Genomic DNA, 22,574 nt, shown 5'->3' with positions numbered 1-22,574 from the left:
TTTCTCTCCAAACTCTAACTCGACCTATGCTATGAGATTTCATTGTTCACCTAGCCTTGAAAGCAATTTTGATAATTCTCCCTTCATTTGACCCATACTACTTCAAATCTCTACTGCATACCTTTCAACTATGAAACTCTTCTTGCAAATAGAGAACTTTTAGCAACATTAACCACCTTAGCAAGGTTGGCAACACAACCTCAATCCTATCTTGCCAAGACATATTCACTTCTCATAAGCAAGGGCTAATAGCTACTAAACTTACCAAGCTAAGACGACCTAGCTAAACACCTAGGCCTAAGCAAAAAGTGGGGGGTCCCCATTTGCAATGGGGCGATGTGTGAAAACGTCACAACACAAAGGAAATGGTACAAAGATAGGTAGGACTTTAAGATGGGCAAAGGCAGTAGTCCCCAAGGTAGTTCGGGGTTTTAAGACCTCAAAGGAAGTCATTCCAAGATAGATTGGGGATATGAAGTGTTGTGACCTTTTTTACACATCGCCCCATTGTAAATGGGGACCCTCCTTGCTTTTGCTTTTTAGGGTTTTGTTAGAGTCTCGTAACCTTTTCGACACCAATTTTGTCAATTTTGAAAGGTCCGAGTTTTGGAAGTCATAAGTCAATTGTGCAAACCATGGTCAAAACAGAGTCGAGACGTCGTCAATGTGCCTAGAAAGGCCAAAGGACAAAGATTGCAATTGATTTGGGTCAATTTGGACAACTTTCTATTTTTGGAAAGTTTTGCTTTTTCCTATTTTTTTAGGAAGTTTCATTTTTGGCACTTTAAGCACGATCCCTGAAATGGCTATTTTTAGATAGTTTTTCCTATTTTTTAGGGATGCTTGCTTTTCCTATTTTTGGAAAGGGATCTAGGGTTTGCACTGTTGGCTCTGAGTTACATTGAAAATGATCAAGAATCCCACTCAAAATTCAAGTTTTGTCCTAAAAAGCTAAGTTCCTGGATTTTAGGGATCCATAGGAATTCGATGGATAAATGGAGTATGAGTTTCAAATTTCAAGAAGATCCGAGTTGAAATGCATAAGTTATGGAGATTTCAAATCTGGTTATCATAGGGATCAACTCTCTCCAAGTCGGCCCAGCAAGGATGTTCACATGGTCGCCCTCATGATGAAGACATCTCATGAAGTCTGCCCTCAATGGTGCATACCTTCTTCCAAGTTCGCCTACCCATGGTGCACAACTTTGATGAACTCCACCATGTATGAGGTGCATAAGTGTGGTGAAGTCCCCCCTCCTATAGGGAAGACAACAAGTGAAGTCCGCCCCATGATGGAGAAAGAGAACAAATGAAGTCCGCCTTGGAAGGGGAACAAGTCTAATCAAGTCCTCCTAGCAACAGAGGTGCACAACTCCCCTCAAGTTTGTCCTCAAGGTGTATAAAGTCTGCTCACACTTGGTGCATAAATGTCATGAAGTCCGCTTTGGAAGGGACTTAGCTTGGTCATGGAAGCAAGGACGTCCGCCCATGCTGTGGTGCACAAGTCCTATTAACTCCGCCCTTGATTGGATGTGGTGCACAAGTCTATTGAAGTCTGCCATGTAATAAGGGCAAAGACATGACTAAGTCCGCCTTGAAGAAGATTGAATATGGTGCAAAGGATTGATCAAGTCCACCTAGGACTAGTTTGCAAAGCGGAAGACATTTCATAAAGTTCGCTTGCCCATGGTGAACAAGTTCCATGAAGTTCGCCCACATGTGAAATACATTTCAAGTAAGAGGTGCAAAGGTTTAATAAAGTCCGCCTAGCAATAGTAGAAGGCTTTGAAGAGAAGTGAAAGACTCTTGCCAAGTCCGCCATGTAGATGGAGAAGAAGTTCTTCCAAGTCCACCCTGCCTTGAAAATCTGATCAGCAAGCAAGGAAAATATTTTACCAACTCCACCAAGGTGAAGGAAAGAAAGTTTCAAAATTTGAGCTAGGGGAAAGAAGAAAGTTTTAGAAAGTTTCAAAATTTGGAAGAAGAAAGAAAGATGGAGTTCGATTCATGAACTCAACCTGAAAATAGAAACTTTCTCAAGGAACTAAGTTCAAACTAGAAACAAAATCAGAACTTTCCCGAGCAACTGAGTTCAACTGAAATCAAAATAGAAACTTTCTTAAGAGACTAAACTCAACAAAGAAACAAGACATGTCTAGGTTCGATGAATGGAAGAAAAATAGAAACAAATCTAGTTCGAATTTGGAAGGACTGACTGGGTTTCTAATTACAAAGATCGAACTCTTTAAGAATGAATCATTCATTCATTTCTCTCATTCAGACACTTGAAGAAAGATTATTCAGGTTTTCTAAAGCATTTTCAGAGCCTCAAGAATAGTTCAAAAAATTTCTAAGGCATTGAGGAGAAGACAAACAAAGGTTTTCATCTAGTTCTCAAGGTGACAGGGGTATTCTAGTTTGTTTCCTTACTTTTTGATGACGAATCAAGGCATCTTCGGTGATTTTCAATCTACTTTTCAAAATTTTGGAGGAGATTTTCAAGGACAGTCTGATTTTCACATATTTTCCAGAATTCAAATCTGATTTCAACGTTTATTTCACAGATTTTGGGACTAAGTTATTCACTTTCAGATAAATCAAAGACAAATTTCACTCCCAAACCTTCAAATCAGATTGAGTTTTCAAGGGTTTCTAAAATTTCTAAGTGTTCACAGCTTGTTAAAGGCTAATTGTTCTCTGTACATACACAGAATTGTTTCTTTCTGAGGATAAGACCAGACGTTGCATCAATCTGACTCTGAAATAGTGTAGGTAAAACTGTGACCTTGTCATGGGCCAATTTTATAAGGACTGATTGGTTAAGAGCATGGAATTGGAGTAAAAGGGACCAAAATCAGAGCACTCTGCCATCAAACCTTCAAAATTTGCACTCAAAGTTAGAATCTTAACTTAATTTCTTTTTGGTTTTGCAGATCATAGATGAGAGCTGAGGCGGGATCATCACAGAAAACACAAAGGGAGTTTCAAGCCAAATTCAAAATTGAAGACAAGTCCACGAGCAAGGTTCGTCCAAGCATAGAGATGGCCAAAATTTGGCTAAGTATGAGAAATACTTCACAAAGGGATTCTTCCCCAAATTCGAGGCACTTGAAAGAATCTCAAGGCATCAAGAAAGAAAAGTCCTCGGACTTGATGAAAAGAATTTCAGACTTCTTGAGGAATTTCATCTACAATCCCAGACCTATGGAAGCAATCAGGACAACTTCTTGAAGGATTTCATCTCCTGAAGAATTAAAGACAAGCTCCCAATCAGAATCAGATGGTGACAAGAAGAAACAAATTTCCATACTTAGACAATTTCTTCACACAAATTGGAAGACATCCAACACGCTGAGGTGGCGCCTCGTCATCTTCTAGCCAATCAGATTGTTCCAGGTCAACATGTCCAGGTTCAATGAGCCTGACTTATCGATAGAAGCTTCTATAGGGCACACTTCACAATGCAACAACCTTCTATTTTTATTGTTGGTTCATATTTAGCAAGAAGGACAAGTGTCCCCAAATGTAATTTTCTCATTAGGCGAGGGGTTGTTAGTTGTAACAAACCCTAATTAGGGTTTTGTTTATTCGATCTGGGCCCTTGATCACTGTTTGATCTCGATCGTTCAAAACTTTTGTGTGCCTACATAAGGTTTCCTCCTCTCATTTGGAGAGTGTAAGGTTTTTGAAATATTGTTGCAAGAGATCATTTTGGATAATATATTGCTTGTGTGCTTTTTAGGCTTTGTAATCTCTATTATCTGATTGATTGGCCAAGTTTTCAATTTCTTCAACACCTTCGTTAGATTTTATTTCATGTTGTTAGATTGAATGAAATATTTGATAAGTATTGATTCGTGGTCTATCTCCCATCATACTTTTGATGAATAGATGATTTTTATTCATTATGAAAAGTTAGTCTGAGCTTTCCCTTTTGTGTATGCTTAAACTTCATATCATAAGCACATTCCTTGAAGATTGCATCCGCTTTGTGTAGTTGTCTTAAGTGAGGTGAAGCAAAGTACAGTTTATTGAGTTCACCAAATCAATACCGTCTCTTGAATTCATAGGAGTAGAGTAGACTTCTAAACCCTTATCCTTTTTATCCTTTTTATCCTTTTTGAAAGTCTTAATCCAAAAATCCAAAAAAAGAAGAGCATCAATTGATAAACCTGCCTAGATCCCAAAGTTGTGAACAATTCAAACGTAAGTCCCTTTGTGTATTACCAGCATATCACAAAGCCCATTGAGCTTATCCATACGTCAAGACCTGACAAAAGAAACCTTGGAATCGCCATATGATCTTCTAGCAATCTTAGCATACGCGGTGATTTTGTTCAAGAGAGGATAAATTATCTTTGGGTACTTTATTCTAATGTTAGTATATGATAAAACGTAAACCAACATGAAGGAGCAAAGGAAACGAGTCCCAGCCAGTTCGTACTTTTTAATGAGCAAAATTTGAACCTTTTCACTCCTTGCTAATTTTGGGGGTTTGTTGATGTGTCTTTTGTACACGACCAAACACAGAATAAAATACCTAAAGGTACCTTATCCTCTCTTGAACAAAGTTTCCCGAATGCTGAAGATATCGCAGAAGGATCAGTCGGAGAAACTCCAAGGCTCTATTATGTAGGTTCTCTACGTGTGGATAAGCTCTTTGCGGTACAATGTGATTTTTGCTAGAATCACAAGGGGACTTACGTTTTACTACCTGAACGTCTGATTTGCTTTGGATATTGCTGGAACATGAGATTTTACTAGTCCTAGATTTTGAAAAAGGAAAAAAAGGATAAGGGCGAGGGAAAGATCTAATTCTAACACTAAGAATGTAGGAGCAATGAATGACATTTGATGAAATTCGAACTAAGTCTTGCTTTGACATCACAGAACCATCTCCACAAGGTTTAGTGCGATCTTCTGAGGAAAGCTTTATGATGTTCAGATCACCGCTATAGGCATGGACACCATCGGGCTGATGCATATCAATGAAGAAGCGACAATTGAAGTTAAGCTTAAGCTGAATGATTCCAGTTGACTATACAAGGCAAGTCTGCAATCAACAAACTGCTAGTAGTATGGATATACAAATTTCACCATCGATCATACACATTTCTTCCACTCATCTAATAACATGAAATCAAATTTGAGAAGTATAGAGACCATGCAAATTGTTGAATCGACCCATAGAATTCACCATTTCTTCAATGAAGTTTACAAGTCCTTTACAAGAACATCTTGGCAACAATCTTTGCCTTCTCTTTCTACTCTACTCTAACCATTTCCTATTCTCTGACTATTCACTATTATCTATTCTCTATCAACCAACTATTAACCCACTATCCACTATTAACCTTTACAAATGAGGAGCCAGAGCTTATATAGAGAAACCCTTTACAAATAGACGGCTCTGATTGATTTAGAATCAATGGCTAGGATTACAAGATAGAAACTTGATGTGTTTTTTATGCACATGCGAACATAGAATAAAATACCTAAAGGTACCTTATCCTCTCTTGAGCAAAGTTTCCCGACTGCTGAAGATCTCGCCGAAGGATCAGTCGAGGCAACTCCAAGGTTCTTGTATGTAGGTTCTCTACTCGTGGATAAGCTCTCTGTGGTATGATGTGATTTTGCTGGAATCACAAGGGGACTTACACTTGACGACCTAAATGTCTAATTTGCTGGAATCACAGGATTTCACTAGCCTAGATTTTTCGAAAAAAGGGAAAAAAGGATGAGGGCGAGGGAAGGATCTACTTCTGACACTAAGAATGTAGGAACAATGAATGACCTTTGATGAAATTCTAACTAAGTCTTGTCTTGACATCCCAAGACCATCTCCACAAGGTTAGTGCGATCTTCGGAGGAAAACTTTATGATGTTCAGATCATCGCTACAGGCATAGACACCATCAGGCTGATGCATATCAATGAAGAAGCGACAATTGAAGTTAAGCTTAAGCTGAATGATTCTAGTTGACTACACAAGGCAAGTCTGCAATCAACAAACTGCTAGTAGTATGGATATACAAATTTCACCATCCATCAAACACATTTCTTCCACTCATCTAAAAACATGAAATCAAATCTGAGAAGTATAAAGACCATGCAAATTGTTGAATCGACCCATAGATTTCACCATTTCTTCAATGAAGTTTTACAAGCCTTTTACAACAACATCTTGGCAACAATCTTTGCCTTCTCTTGCTATTCTACTCTAATTGCTATTCTATCAACTGACTATTCACTATTAGCTAACTATTCACCTACTATCAACTACTGACTAACTATTATTCTTTACAAATGAGGAGCCAGGGCTTATATAGCGCCCTCAATACAATTCCATGGCTCAGATCAATTTGAGATCACTGGCCGAGATTTTACAATGAAAACCCTAATTAGGGTTAGTTACAACAAACTTAATTCTGACCAATGAAATAATTGCATTATTTGGACACGTGTCTTCTCTGGAATATTCGACCAATGGATAGTCGAGGTAGGTACATCGAAGTTAGTGCCATCTTTGATGAGTCAGGTACATTGAATCTGGACATGCTGAAGTGGACCAACCCGACTGGAGGAGTGATGACTGGGATGCCACCTTGTCTTTCCTTCAAATGTTGGACTGGAAGAGGTCGTTCTTGATGAGGCTGGGCTGGAGAAAGTCGTCCTTGTTGATGCTAGGTTGGAGAAGGTCGTCCTTGTCCTGGCCTGGTCTTCTTTCATCTGCCAAAACAAACCAAAAGATGATTAAGGACACATGATAAATTCATTTCAACATAGCATTTTCAACTTAAATCAAAAACAAAAAGATATTAACATGAAACTTGCCCAAGATTTTCTCCAGGAACAGACCCTATAAGAATTTCGCCCTGAACCCTTTGGAAGGGTCAGGAGCGAAATTCCAACTTTAGCTCAAAATTCACATTTTTGAAGGTCAAACATCTTTCCAAGGCATTCCAAATAGCTTTTCTCACCCTAGTCCAGGCCTGACTTAGCACAAAATTTGGAGAAAAGGATGGTTTTAGTGTTTTTCGCTCTCGACCCTTTGGAAGGGTCAAGAGCAAATTTCTTGTTTATAGCTCATTTTTTTCATCATTTCAACTTCAATCCACCTCACAAGGCAAGGAAACACTTTTCTTCTCTCATCCAACCCAAGTTTATCTTGATTTTGCAAGGCAAAATAGGTGATTGAAGGATTTTCGCCCTGGACCCTTTGGAAGGGTCAGGAGTGAATTTCCTCTTCTGGCCTAAAATCATTACTTCTAGAGACAACCATCGACTTAAATGCAATCACAAGGGCATCCTTTACCTTGGTCTAGGCATGCTTAGCATAAATTTGAAAGGAATAGGTAGATTTTAGGATTTTTGCTCTGGACCCTTTGGAAGGGTCAGGAGCGAATTTATTGTTTTAGGGCTATTTTGCCATCCTTTCAACTTCAAATCTCCTCCAAGGCATAGAACATCTTGTCCCACTCCTCTCCAGGGTATAAAAACCAAAATCTTGTCTCACTTTGCAAGGAAAAGGGGGAATCTTAGAAATTTCGCTCTGGACCCTTTGGAAGGGTTAGGAGCGAAATTTTCATTAGGCTTTCAAATTTGCATTCTTGGCAACCAAAATCCACTCTAAGGCAATCCAAATGCCTTCTCACACCCTTGTCCAAGCTTGGCTTTGCTCAAATTTTAGAAAAAAAGATGGTTTTAAGGATTTTCGCTCTAGACCCTTTGGAAGGGTCGGGAGCAAAAATCACTTCTAGGCTCAATTCCTTCATCTCTCATGGTTTCTAGCAACTCAAAGTCACTCTTAGGGGCAACTTCCTCTTGATTTTACCTTATCCCACACTTGACCTAGCAAAAACTTGATAGCAAAAGAGGTTTTGAGAAAATTCGCTCTGGACCCTTTGGAAGGGTTAGGAGCGAAATTTTCATTCTTGACCAAAAATCATCATTTTTTCAACTTGTAACTTCTTTGCAAGGTAGGATTTCATCCTTCATTATCGTAGGAACAAGGTTTCATGTCCAAGAAAGGTCAAAAAGTAGGTTTATAAGGAATTTCGCTCTAGACCCTTTGGAAGGGTCAGGAGCGAAATTTCCTTTCCTGGCTAGAATCCTTCATTTTCACAAGTTCCAAACACTCTCAAAGGCAAGATCATGTCCATTTCCCCTTTCAACATGCTTTGGACATCACAATTTGGTCAAATAGGGAAGGAAATGAGGTCTAGGAGGATTTTTGCTCTAGACCCTTTGGAAGGGTCAAGAGCGAAAATCATGATTTGGGCTTGATTCTTCCTTTTTCCAACTCAAAATCACCTCAAGAGGTAACTAAACATCATCCTTCACCCAAGGGATAAGGTCTTAAGCCAAAACAAGGTCAAAAGAATAGGCTTGCAAGGAATTTCACTCTGGACCCTTTGGAAGGGTCGAGAGCGAAATTCCTAATCTTGGCCAAAATCCTTCACATTTCTACTTTCCATCACCTCAAAAGGCAAAGACATGTTATTTCCTTCCCAAATTCTCCCATGGAACAAGGTTGGTATCCAAAACAAGGGAGCAAATGAGGCTTATGAAGAATTTCGCTCTCGACCCTTTGGAAGGGTCAAGAGCGAAATTCCTATTTTTGGACAAGATCCTCACTTTTCAAAACACTTCTCAAGGCAAGAACACATCAAGACTCACACACAATGCCTAATAAACCAACGCCCATCCAAAACAAGGAAGGAAAATGAGGGTTATAAGGATTTTCGTTCTGGACCCTTTGGAAGGGTCAGGAGCGAAATTCCTCTCCCAGGCTAGAATCCATCATCCCAAAGTCTAAAATCTCCTCTCCAAGGCAAAGTTGCATCAAACCTTCTCAATTATGCCTCAAAAGTCTACAAACTTGGTCAAGCTAAGGAGAAAAATAGAGGAAATATGAATTTCACTCTGGACCCTTTGGAAGGGTTAGGAGCGAAATTCACCTTAGGCCATGATCCTGACTTCATTTTTTCGCATTTCTTCATTCAAACAAGTGCTTTTGCCTTCATTCAAGCCTAGGAATGCGTTAGTTCCAGGTTTTGGTCAAAGTAGAATGTCTTATGGAGAATTTCACTCTGGACCCTTTGGAAGGGTCAGGAGCGAAATTTGACATTTTGAACTCTCCGTCAACATCATTTTATGGAATAAAACATTTAAGTATAAGAAATACTTTAAGTTATATTCCATATATACTTTCAGGATGTTTGAGAGTGGTTTCGGACCTCCAGGAGTTATATTGCAAAATCTAGTTTTTGGAGGATTCTTCAATTTTCCAGACTTAGTCAAATTTCAGGATCAGGACATTCCAGACAGCCAAATTTCAGGATCAGGGCATTCCAGACTTAGCCAAATTTCAGAGCATTTGAAGATCAGGATGACATTCCAGACTTCATCACTCACCAACTCGACCTAACTCGGACCTTCAAGGATGATACCCACTCACAAAGCAAGACACAATTAGCAACAAGAGCAAAACCAAGCCCTAAGGAAGACTCTCAAAGAAACCCTAATTCTGGGGCCCCAAAGACTCACCTCGCTCAAGCAAAGCCTACCATCCTATTGATCCCCTAGCGACACTCAAAATACAAAGGCTAACAGACAAACCCTAAACACCTAGAAAGCGAACCCCAAAAAGCAAAAAAATGTAGGGGTCCCCATTTGCAATGGGGCGATGTGTGAATACATCACAACAAAACCCTAATTAGGGTTTGTTATAACAAACTTCCTTAGCCAATTAGAAAATTACATTCCAAGAGTGAGGACCAATAAGAAGCAGGGGTAGGTACATCGAAGTTTGTGTCACCTCCAGTAAATTAGGTACATTGAATCTAGTCATGCTGAGGTGGACCAATCCGACTGGAAGAATGATGACTGGGATGCCACCTTGTCTGACACTTGTAACTTGGTTGATGTTCAATTTGATGAAGTTGAGAAGCTAACTTTAATTAACTCTTCTGAAACTATCTGCTTCTTCAACGTACCCTGGTACCGACCTTGGTTGATTCTCCTCTGTCTTTGATGTGTTTGATGAATGGAGTACCTCTCTTCGAAATGCTGGCAACGCCTTTCATTGTCATCTTGTGGCTCCTTAGTGTGGCAAAGTGAAGGTTCTGGAGGTAGCTCGCAATTCCTTGAACACCTTGAGTCTTCCCTTTTGCCTATGGACCGTCCTTGACGATGATGGACTGGAATTGGTCGTCCTTGATGATGCTGGACTGGAAGAGGTCGTCCTTGATCTGGTTTTCTCCATTTGCAAAATAAACCAAAAGGTGATTAAGTAAATATGACATGTTAATTTCAACAAAGCATTTTCCACCTTAAATCATCAACAAGAAGACTTCAAAATGAAGTTCGCTCAAAATCCTTCCCAGGGACAGGCCCTATAAGAATTTCGCCCTGGACCCTTTGGAAGGGTCAAGAGTGAAATTTGCATTCCTGGCCAATTTAGACCTCATTTCATCATAATCGCACAACTAGCCCTATGCCTGGCTCAAACAAGGTGAAAAAAATAGGAGTTTCAAAGGATTTCGCCTTGGACCCTTTGGAAGGGTCAAGAGCGATTTCCTTGATTTTGCCTCAATTGCCTCATTTTTTACTCCAAATTCCTCTTAAAGGTGAGCACATGCTAGCTTTAGTTCAACAAAGCCTAGGGATTCAACTTTTTAGCTTCCACCAAGGGAAAATTAGGTGATTATAAGAATTTCGAAATTCACTTTTTCGATCAAAATTCACCCTTCTTTCACTCATAATCTCTTCTAAGGCAATCTCTAAGGCAAATCCACCTTGATCACTGACTTGGCTCAACACCATCCTGGAGGAAAACATGACATTGTGTGAATTTTGCTCAGGACCCCTTCGAAGGGTTAGGAGCAAAATTCACCTTTTAGGCTTAATTTTCAACCTCCTTCACTTCAACTCATCTTGCAATGCTTAAATAACCTCACTCCAATCTCAACCACACTCTAGGAATCAAATTCCTGACTTGACACAAGGAGGAAATAGTGGATTTGAAGAATTTCGCTCTAGACCCTTTGGAAGGGTCCGGAGCGAAAATCTTGTTTTGAGTTTATTCTTCCATCCTTTCAACCTCAATCAACTTCAAAAGGGCAAGAACACCTCTCCTCACACTCATCGAAGCTATAAAAATTCAAAGTTTGACTTGACCTACAGGGAAAATAGGTGATTTTAGAAATTTCGCTCTGGACCCTCTAGAAGAGTCAGGAGCGAAAATCTCGTTTTGGGCTAATTTCCATCATTTTGATAATCACTAGCAAGTCAAGGTCACACCTAAGGACACTCCCAATCCTAATTCACCTTGAACCACCCTAGACTTGGCATAAAATTGAGAAAAAAAAAGTGGTTTTGGGGAATTTCACTCTAGACCCTTTGGAAGGGTCAGGAGCGAAATTCACACTCTAGGCTTGATATTTCATTTCTTGAACTCCAATCTACATTGCCAAGCAAAAATACATCACTCCACTTCCATATACGCCAGAGGAACCAAAGTTTTGACCTCATCCAAGGAGAAAATAGGTGCTTTCAAGAATTTCGCTCTGGACCCTTTGGAAGGGTCGGGAGCGAAATTCATGATTTGAGCTTACTCCTCCATCTTTCAACCTCAATCAACTTCAAAAGGGCAAGAACACCTCTCCTTACACTCATCCAAGCTATAAAAATTCAAAGTTTGACTTGACCTGCAGGCAAAATAGGTGATTTTAGAAATTTCGCTCTGGACCCTTTGGAAGGGTCAGGAGCGAAATTCACTATTTTGCTCAATCCCTTCAAATTCCTGGATCACTAGCAACTCAAAGTCATTCTTAGGGACATCTCCTTCTTGAATTTACCTTAGCCCACACTTGATCTAGCACAAAGTTGAGAGAAAAGAGACGTTTTGAGAAAATTCGCTCTAGACCCTTTGGAAGGGTCAGGAGCGAATTTCTCATTCTTGACTCGGTTCTTCATCCTTTCAATCTCATTCTTCATTACAAGACAAAATTTTATCGTTTTCACCCAAGGAACAAAGTTTTTAAGCCCAAGCAAGGTTAAAAAATAGGTTTGCAAGGAATTTCGCTCTGGACCCTTTGGAAGGGTCAGGAGCAAAATTTCCATTCTTGGACAAAATCTTCACTTTTCAACGCTTTCAATCATCCCCCAAGGCAAGAACACATCAATCTACCTTCCAACATGCCTTAGAGACCAACACTTTAGCCAAAATTAGGAAGGAAATGAGGGTTATGAGGATTTTTGCTCTGGACCCTTTGGAAGGGTCAGGAGCGAAAATCTTGATTTATCCAATTCTCTCTCAAACTCGATCAATTTCAAGGTCCTTTCAAACTCTATTCATCATTTTAGGCAAGATAGAAGGTCAAATGGGAGATTTCACTTTGGATCCTTTGGAAGGGTCACGAGCGAAATTTCCATTCTAGGTTGATTTTCACCATTTTGTAGTCTTAAACCTCCTCTCTAAGGCAAACATGCATCCAAGTCTCCTCAACTATGCCTCAAAAATCCAAAACTTGGCCATATGAAAGAGCAAAATAGAGGAAAAGGTGAATTTCGCTCTGGACCCTTTGGAAGGGTCAGGAGCGAAATTCATGCTTTAGACAAAATCCATACTTTCAAACACCTCAAATCACTTCCTAAGGCAAGAATATGTCAATTTGCCCTTACCATGCCCAAGGAATCAAGGTTTCCAGTGCAAACAAGGAAAAAAAAGGTGTCTAGGGAGAATTTCGCTCTGGACCCTTTGGAAGGGTCAGGAGCGAAATTCACATTTAGGCTCAAATCTTGACTTCATTCCTCACATTTCTCCATCCAAACAAGTGTTTTGCCCTCAATAATGCCTAGGAATGAGTTAGTTCTAAGTTTGGGTCAAACTAGAATGTCTTATGGAGAATTTTGCTTTGGACCCTTCGGAAGGGTCAGGAGTGAAATTTGACATTTTGGTCTCTCCGTCAGGATTCATGTATGGAATATAACATTTAAGTATAAGAAACTTATACTTTAAGTTATATTCCATATATACTGTCAAGATGTTTGAGAGTGGTTTTGGACCTCCACGAGTTATAATGCAAAATCTAGTTTTTGGAGGATTCTTCAGTTTTCCAAATAGTCAAATTTCAAGATCAGGAGGACATTCCAGACTTAGCCAAATTTCAGGGTATTTGAAGAACAGGATGACATTCCAGGCTTCATCACTCACCAATTTGACCTAACTCAGACCTTCAAGGATGATACTCACTCACCAAGCAAGACACAATTAGCAAGAAGAGCAAAACCAAGCCCTAAGGAAGACTCTCAAAGAAACCCTAATTCTGGGGTCCCGTGGACTCACCCTGGCTCAAGCAAAGCCTGCCATCCTAGTGATCCCTCTGGCAACACTCAGCATGCAAAGGCTAACAAACAAACCCTAAAAACCTAGAAAGCAAAAAAGTAGGGGTCCCTATTTGCAATGGGGTGATGTGTGAATACGTGACAATAGGGTCCTGGCATGTGTTTCAACAATCTCATTTTTAAATGCAATATCTCCTCTTATGAGTGGTCCCCTCTATCCTTGCTGGCACTATCACTTGTGTTCTTTTCTTTTATTGTAGATGTTGAGGTTCACTAAAGTAATCGAGATTTTTGGGAGGCATAGGAAGTGGTTGATCGGGGATTAGATAGGTTAAAGGAAATGATCTTAGGGAAGGTTGTGGATTTCATAAGGCAAAGGAAGTGGGGGAGCGAAGTGAAGAAAGGTGCTGATGTGGTAACGAAAGGTGCCACGTGAGGAAGGGAAAAAAAGGATGTAAGGAAGGGAAGTTGGGAGGCATAAAGGATATGGATGTGGGGGATGTAGGGAAGGGTAGCACATGTCGTCGAGGTAAGGCAAATGAAGGATGTGGGAGGTAGAAGGAGATGGAAGGTAAGGGAGATGGAAGTGGTAGTTTGAGCATCCATTGGCAGTGCTAGGAGTGGCAAAGGAAGTGTTGTGCCTTACTTAATCCTAAAGATAGAGAGTCTTGACTTGATTAGCTCTTGACCAACTACACCTCTTCCAAATGACAAGCTCATAGCTAAAGACTCAACAACTATCCTAGAAAACGAAAAAAAAGTGGGGGGCCCCATTTGCAATGGGGAGATGTGTGAAAACATCACAACAGTGAAAAATTTCATAGCCGGATTCCTTACCAATTGAGAGAATTTAAAATTTTATGTTTTTGCTTTGTAGTTTACGAAAAAAATTAATTATTAAATTTTACAAAAGTTGAGATCGAATAATTTTGGAGGGTAAAAAGATATATAAACATCAAATTTTGAAGAAAAAAATTAACGATGTCCAAATTTGTAATGTCCCAATTCGGGATTCACCTCGATTTAGTCCTGAAACAACAATTCTAACTTAAAGTGGGGATGGTAGTACGTTTATAAATATAATTTTATCAAATATGAGGACATTTCATTATAATATTTAATTCAAAATTCAAGAACCGTTCGGAAAGGAACTTATCTCGATAGCTTTTCAAATTTAACAATGGAATTATGTGGATAAACTTTCCCTCTTGCTCCCTACATATGAAGCACCAACTTCACAAATCTCATAAAGTCTTCATAGTTATGCTTATAGAATCCTCATAAATCTGATCACCAAATATGCATATTCTCCTTTTCAAATCTGCAATATATTTGCTGTTATATTTCAGATGTATGCTCTTCCGGGACTGATTATTCATGTCTTCCACTTGCGCATATCATATGTCTTTTATATCTTTATGAACTGCTGTGCATACATAATAAACACACTTCACTCTGCACCCTTTCCATAATGATTTTATAACATCCTCATACCCTTTCACGAAGAATGCGAACTCTTCTCAAAGAGTCATTCTTATCCAAGGGAGACGTCCCTTTGTTAACATCTCTTTAATTAAAGATGTCTTCATAACAAATCACAACCTTTAGTAAAAGAATTGCCACCATCACAAACTGATTCGCTGCAATTTATGTTACATCATCCCACGTGGAGTCACAGCTGCTTGCATTATGTTCTTGTTTATAATCCATATCTCCTACAAATTGAGCCTTCCTATTATACGTATGACTCACTAGGAGTAACTGTTTTGCAGTGGTATATATATGAAATAACAATAGAATTGGATTTGCGATAAGAGGATCAGAATTTCAATATTTTATCTCTGTTTCTGATTATAAATAATGTCTTCATAAGAACTGAAATCTTACATTTGCCCGTATTGGATCGCTGTTTTTGTTCAAGATCTTATGCCCATGCGGTCAGTTTCTTCATAGTCCTGTTCGTGATGATACATTGGTTGTTCATGTGTCTATGCCTTCATGATACTGTGGCTCGATCTGAGCTCTTAATTTGAATTCATTATAGGAATAAAAATCATCCATGATGCCCTGAAGTCCTCATGTCCATGCTATTTATTCCCATCGAATGACCATAAGGGTGGTGTCTTTTCATAGCGATCAGCTTCTTTGAACAATCACGTCCCTTCTATCTTATCCGCTTGTGACAAATCTCCTTAATTTGTTTATTTACAACTTAGTTCAATATACTAATAAGTGCATTGTTTATAATGTTTGCCATAACATAACTAATAAATGGTTTGTTTAGTCCACGCACTCCAAAATACACATCGAACTCCAACATTGCCCATGAGGATTGACCGAGCATATTTGTAATGTCCTCCTCCATTGGAAATTGACGAGACCTGAAATGGGCATTTGTTCAACCTTTCGACTATGAAGGACAATCGCTATATCTCGGCTGACTATCAATATTAAGTCCATTAATCTATACCGCTGATTACTATCATTTCACGTCAGTGTACGATCACATGCCACCAAATCGCGCTAAGACTACAATCGTTTCTTCTGTCGGCTAACCATTCTTTACGGCATTGAGAGTGAACATAGCGCCTAAGGCAGTAAGGCGCTAGTTAATGTATTCACAAATGATGATCCGTAGATATTGACTTCCATTAGGTGAATAGATGTTATAACCAGATCTTAAATCTTAACATCCGTGCTTAATATTGCTTTATCATTTGGTCACTCCTTAATTAATCATATTCCAATATATTAAGACATGTTGATAACTGTATTTCTTTATGATCGTTGTTTTTCTTATTGAAGTCTTCCATTTGTTATCTATAAGCACAGTTATCTTTCCTTATACGATCACCTATATTCTTCATTGTCCTTGGTTGTATGGGCTTTGAATACTAATATTATTTATAAAAATAATACAAGGAGCTTTCTTAATATTAACAATACTGGACGGGTCTTGTTCGGGGACATCACAAAATGAATTTTGTGCATGATTAATGTAATATAACAGGTCATGTTATTTATGAATATTTATGCCCCTTATTATTGTTTTAAAATAACTAATATATGAAGTCGGGAGGCATGATATAAGGAGGAACTGCCCATTTGTTTTGATGTAATGTCCCTTTTATAAAATGCCCTACTTTGCCCTAGATTACAACTCTTAGCTATTAATGGTGGGTTAGAGAGGGAATTCCTTTCTCTTAAATGGAAAAAAACCCTACAAACAAGTTAGGAAATTAATCTATAACATATAAGTGACTAATAATTACAAACATACTAACTATAAAACAAAGAAAGACTAATTATGATCCATAAAGTAAAGAAGCACAACTTAAAGCAATTTGCAATCACAAACTGTAAATGAAAACATCAGGATCCTAGATCATAACCATAGGAATCCCAATCATAGCAAGCTAGGATGGATAACTTGATAGGGTGCTTAATAACCATTCTCCCTTAATCAAGCCCCACTTGTGAGGGTGTCTAAACCGTTCTCCCTCTATCAAACCATACTTGTGAGGGTATCTTTATCAACCATTCTTCCTCGTAACAAAGAGGGTGTCTAAACCGTTCTCCCTCATATGCTAATGAGGGTGTCTAAAACGTTCTCCCTCATACTAGAGAGGGTGTCTAAACCGTTCTTCCTCTATTGTAAATCTACTTCTCAGAATATTCAGAATTATGCCAGAAACCAGACTTATACAAACAAATATATATTCAGTATGCATCAGTCACTATACTTGCAAAGGTGGCGACTCCTCATATCATGTCTTTTATCTTAACTAATTAAACTGATGCCGATTATCACACCTAATCAAGGATTATTAATAATACTTGTAAATGTAAACACAATTCTTAATCCATTTGCTAACAGGCTAATGCTGCATTAACGTATAATAAGATCTGTCTGGATCGGTATTGCTGCTCTGCAATAATTAAATAAGCCTTTTTCTATAGTGCTTGCTGTTTTTAGATCATCCTATGCATCGGCCTTATATATGCCTTTGTTTGAGTATGGAGACGGCTTGTAACTTCATAGCAGTTCTGATCTGATCTGATCGATGGTGTTCTCACTGGATGCTTTGATTCCTTTCCTTTATATCTCTCAATGAGAGGGAGGGGTCAGACCTCTTCATCATGTATGCCTTTTGGCAGAAGACACACCCTTTCATCATTAGTACCCTTTGGAAGAGTGCAACTCTTAATTATTTCTGCCCTTTGAAAGGGACAACTTTCCACAATCAGATCTGCACTTTTATTTAAATCAGATCTGACCTCTGATTCCCCAAATTCTCTCCCTCAAATGAGGTCCTCTTCTACCTTTTATATCTCATGTTTGAGGGAGTCACAAATTTTCATTTCATGTCTTTTGACCATTCATTAACTTAAGTAAAATTTATTTATATTTAATTATATTCTTTTATATTTTTATTTTTATTTTATCATTAGTATTTACCATTAAATTCTATTTCAAAGTGGGGACATTACATTTGAGCTTTTAGAAGATTAGAATTTAGAAGTGCAATGGCAGTTTAAAAACAGCAATTTAAAATTGAAACAGCAGCATACAAAGGAAAGGAAGGAGGCGTAGAAGTCAAAGAGATCAGCACAAAAAGACAAAGAATTTCAAGGAAAATGAATGGACAGATAGAAAGAGGGATTTTAACGCCTATTCTTGGGTGTAATAATTTCTAAAAATTATGTAACATTTGCTGCAGAAAAAAGGAATTACAGATAGAAAGAGGGATTTTAACGACTGGTTGGAGAATATGAATTGAAGTGAAGGTCAATGGCTGGGGCAGAAAATAGAGAGGGTGGCGCCTATATTCAATAAGGAATTTGCAGATTTTTTATAACAAATTTAATACATTTGACAGAGCGGAGCAAGGGGCAGGAAGATGGGCGCCAAAGCCTAAGTGATTAATTTGTAGATTAAAAGAAGAATTTATTAATGCCTTCTTGCCCGGAGAAAGGTGTAAGAGAGACATGAAGTATCTGTAATTTGTTGGCAGATTTAATATGAAAGAAATCATCAAATTTTGGTAGTAGTTGAAGAGGAAATCGCTACTTATTTCTGTATAATCAATTGTACAAAAAAAATCTGCATTGGAAATTAGTTTAGAATGAATTGAATTTGTCAACAAGTTTTGTTTGAGAGATTAAATTTGTGTTTGGCTGCGAAGGTTGACTCCCCATTGAGAATTCTCGACTTTCATCTGCAACACAAGTCTCCAAACAACTCCTCGTATAGACGATGCTAATAAATCTATAAGGGATTTCTGGGGAACTAGCAATGTTTAAATTGACTCCAAGATGAGCGTGCAGTCTGGGTCAGAGTCCTTGATGCAGCGGATGAGAACCTCTGTTCTCCCCCTTAGGAAAATCTAAACAAACTAGATCAGTTCCTGTGAATAAACACCATCACAAATCCTGGCTACTGATAAAATAAGCAAACAGATAAATATGTTAATCAAAACAAAAACTGTGAAAAGAACCCGTATTCATCAATCCTAAAGGCATCAGTGAAGACTAGGTGGAGTAGATAAATAGTAGCGATCTGAAAATCCTTTTTCATTAATCAAAATACTTCTTAAGTTTCCACACAACAACATAACAGTAAACTCTTGCCTAAAAACCCCAGCAGAAAGAAATCCCAACCCTGCCGAAAACCTCCCCTCAACAAAAGCCAAAATCTCCTCAAAAAGGAGAAAAAACACCACAAAAAGTAACTGTCCAAACGGACAATTGAACAGCTAAAAAAATGAAAGTAATCAAAGGATAGAGAGCATCCAACACTAAGCAACCCTTACAGCATCTTTCCTATTTTGGGAAGAATCCGCGGTTACATTAGTCATCCATACATGCATGTTAAAAATATCAGAATTCAACATTTAGACAAGTCTCAAATTATAAATTACAGGTTAATTAATTTAGTTTAAGACTGTTGCTTGAGATTTGCTCCATCTTTTAGCTCCAGTGACAGATCATCGCAAGAAGTGTAATGAAAGCATCATCAGATAATATAAGCGCTTCATTGAATTTTTCACCTTAGAGAATGACATTACAGAACAAAATAAATTGGAACCTATATATGTTCAAAGACGGTACCTGGAGTTAAATGTAGTGGAATTCACAATAACTGCTAGAGGTCGAATATCCAAATCATCTATCCAAGAAAATATGTTAACAATTTCAAGCACTCCAGTGCGCATTGAAACATTTGTTGAGATATCATTTGCCTGCATGCCCCATTCCAACAGAATTCAAAAGTGGTTAGATTTTAAAAAATGATTGCCATGGATAATACCTAATTGAAAGTTCACTAAAACAATCTTTTCAGTTTTAGTTGAAGTTTTTCTGGAATTGCGTCTAACAAATCTACATTCACTTTATAGTTTGACAATTTCCAACACTTGGGGTGTAAACATGCCATGGTCGATTCAAAAACTTATAGTAGATAGTTTTGAAAGACTAATATGATTCTACTTATACTGTAGTAAAGCAAGGTAATTTAAAATAAATGAATTCCATCACTTCTTATAATTCATACCGAAAAAGCATAGCACATATATTAAATATCAAGAAATCCTTCTTGAAAGAGATAAATTACTAATAGGACTACAAAAATGACAAGGCATAAGCACAATATTTGACAATATACCTCCAAAATACCTACGTTTTGTAATGAAATGAATTATTTTAATGAACTATTGTTAATTGCTCAGTTGATTGAGATTTTCAATGGATCCTCGGCTACAATTCTGTTATTAACTGCGCCCAACTGCTGGGACCACAAATGGTGGCCCCATCCCCTAACAGCATATGGTCCAAGCACCAGGCCAGTAGGGGCACAAGCCTCATGAGCCCACTGACCCTGCAGGATCTCGAATCGGGTTGGGTGATGAAACAATGCCACTCAAGATCAACGAACTATGCCGTCAACAGCATCATTTTAATAAATTATTACCGATGCACTACAGGGGAAGAAAGGGGGTAGTACATCATTCAACAGAACTCAAATGCCATAGAATTACGTTGAGCTAAGAAAGGGCGACACAATTTGTATCTACATATATCATCTCTATTGCAGCATGCCAGACTCTGTCAATACAAGACAAGTTCAATTTTTCTGAAACATATGATGCTTCTAGTTGCACTTCTTTGCAGAGCCAATAAACAATTCTACGATCAAAGCCTAGTACTGTAACTTACAAATTGATATACCAAGAAATTTATTCTTAAATCGTTGAAATTAAATTGCGAAGTATTGATAACGGAATCGCTAGTAAGAGCGCGACCCAGTTTCAATTCCTCTCTGAGGCCATGCTCTATTAGGTTAAGTTTAGAAATCTTAAAATTATGATTCCAACTTGAATTTTTCCCACACCATGTTAAAGAAATACATTGCCGCACCTTAGATTTTCGAAATAAGCCATTTTAAAAAAGCAACTAAAATTATTGCCACCGCTTTGATTTGCTGCTGTAATTTATTGCTAATAATCGAATTTAAAGGCACGAGAATTGTTACCGTTTCAGGGTTGGAAGCGAAAGGTTTCCACTGGCGATGAGGGTCGAAAGGATGGCGGTAATGAGTGGCGGGCAATACTAACTGCAACGAAAAGAAGACGAGAATAAATGCAAGAGATAAAAAGGGGGCGAAACTCCAGGCCTTTGGCGGAGCGTCAATATCAATATGAAGAGCCGCTCCCGACGATGAGGCGTTAGAGTTGCTATTATTTTTCTTCCTCCTGCTCGCTCCTCCTCCGCTTAAATGAAAATTTACTTCTGACATATTTTGCAGGTTTCTTTACATTGGTGGGGAAGGGGAAACGCTGACAAAGCTCCAGGAGAAGATATTATTTGCAGAAGTTTTGGTCGTTAGCACTGCGTTTTCCTGTTTCCGAGATGTTTGACTTCGTCCGAAGTAAAAAACAAATTGTCGTAACTTGGATCTATAGTACCTATTTTGAGAGGATTTTTTTTATTAATTTTTCCGCTAACTTATATATAGCACCATTAACTGTTATACTCAACTACATCTTTATATGGGATTTTATTCTATATGGGATATTGGATTTTAATATGTTGTGGCCTCTCTTATGTATGTAAAGTTCAAAAAATGATCATTTCAAAGTATTGTCTAATATGTACTTAAAGATACTTTAATAATCGTACACTACAAACATATCAAAAATTTGTCGTAACTTAGATCAATGGTATTTATTTCGAGAGGATATTTTATTTGTGTGGTGACCTGATCAATGGTACCTAGTTCAATTAGACTTTTGAAATGATTTTTTTTTTTTTTGAAATAGATATTTATTTTGGATGGGGAAGCTCAAGGTTGTGTTTCAACATTTTTAATTAAAATTGTTATATAAAAAATATATCTAAAGCTGTTTTTTTATGTGTCTATTTATTAGTTTAATAATATTCATGTATTCATCAAATGTCAAAGTATAAATAAATCAATGAGAATTGGGAATTAAAATAGGTTGACTAAGTTTACTAATGGTTATATTTTTTCAAATTTATTTCAAGATATAATAGGTCATTTGCCTTACATTTTGCCAAGGAGGTGATCTTCTCGGCTTTTATGGATTGTGAAGGCTGGATAAGAAAAGGCATGAATTTGCTTCCCTCGTGGATGAGGTTGAAACAACTTATGGTTGCACGAAGGAACATACAAAGATAGTGCTAGGGTTTATTGATAAGGAGCACGGTTTTTGGTATTTCAAGAGTGTATATTTGTTGTTTTGTAGGTAGTAGGTCCAAGAGCATAATTTTTGTTCTTCAAACTATGACATTGTATACTTATTGTTTTGTGGGTTGTAAGTCGATTGCTTTGAGCATAAACTCCTCTTTGGACAACGGTAATAGTTTCTCTTTGTTGTTGTTTTGTTGTTGTTTTGTTGTTGATTATTGATCGAGTTGTATTTTTCATGTAATTCTCTTCCTTAAACTTATACATACATGCATGCATACATATATACAAATTATTTATCTATTGTTTTATTGGACAATAGTACTCTAGAGTCTTAATAGTATGATGTAAGCTTTTGTCTATTCATTGGATTTTTTTGGTATTTTCACAATATTATTTTACAATAGTGACACTATTATATAATATAATAATTACTAATTTCATCCTATATTAATAGAAAATATTTACATTTTTCAATATAGTATCTGTGCTTAGCTCTCCATAGCTATCAAAATGGG

At 37.8% G+C, this 22,574-nt stretch overlaps 1 protein-coding gene across 2 annotated transcripts in view; it reads right to left on the bottom strand.

The window, feature by feature from the left end:
- Positions 1 to 21,322, bottom strand: part of LOC131040107 (probable galacturonosyltransferase 10) — a 117,998-nt gene extending 96,676 nt beyond the window's left edge. Inside the window, exons 1-2 of one of the 2 annotated variants that reach the window (XM_057972966.1) lie at positions 20,881 to 21,322; positions 19,461 to 19,591 (exon numbers count right to left, since the gene is read on the bottom strand). In XM_057972966.1, coding sequence (XP_057828949.1) covers positions 19,461 to 19,591; positions 20,881 to 21,144 — 395 coding nt within the window. In that variant the 5' untranslated portion in view covers positions 21,145 to 21,322. The remainder of the gene's footprint in view (positions 1 to 19,460; positions 19,592 to 20,880) is intronic. The other variant, XM_057972965.2, reaches the window with a different exon arrangement.
- Positions 21,323 to 22,574: the final 1,252 nt, after the last annotated feature.

The sequence above is a fragment of the Cryptomeria japonica genome, chromosome 10 (assembly GCF_030272615.1).
Source record: "Cryptomeria japonica chromosome 10, Sugi_1.0, whole genome shotgun sequence".
Classification (NCBI taxonomy): domain Eukaryota; kingdom Viridiplantae; phylum Streptophyta; class Pinopsida; order Cupressales; family Cupressaceae; genus Cryptomeria; species Cryptomeria japonica.
The sequence above is the reverse complement of the archived record's forward strand: the minus strand, read 5'-3'. Positions and strand labels throughout refer to the sequence as shown.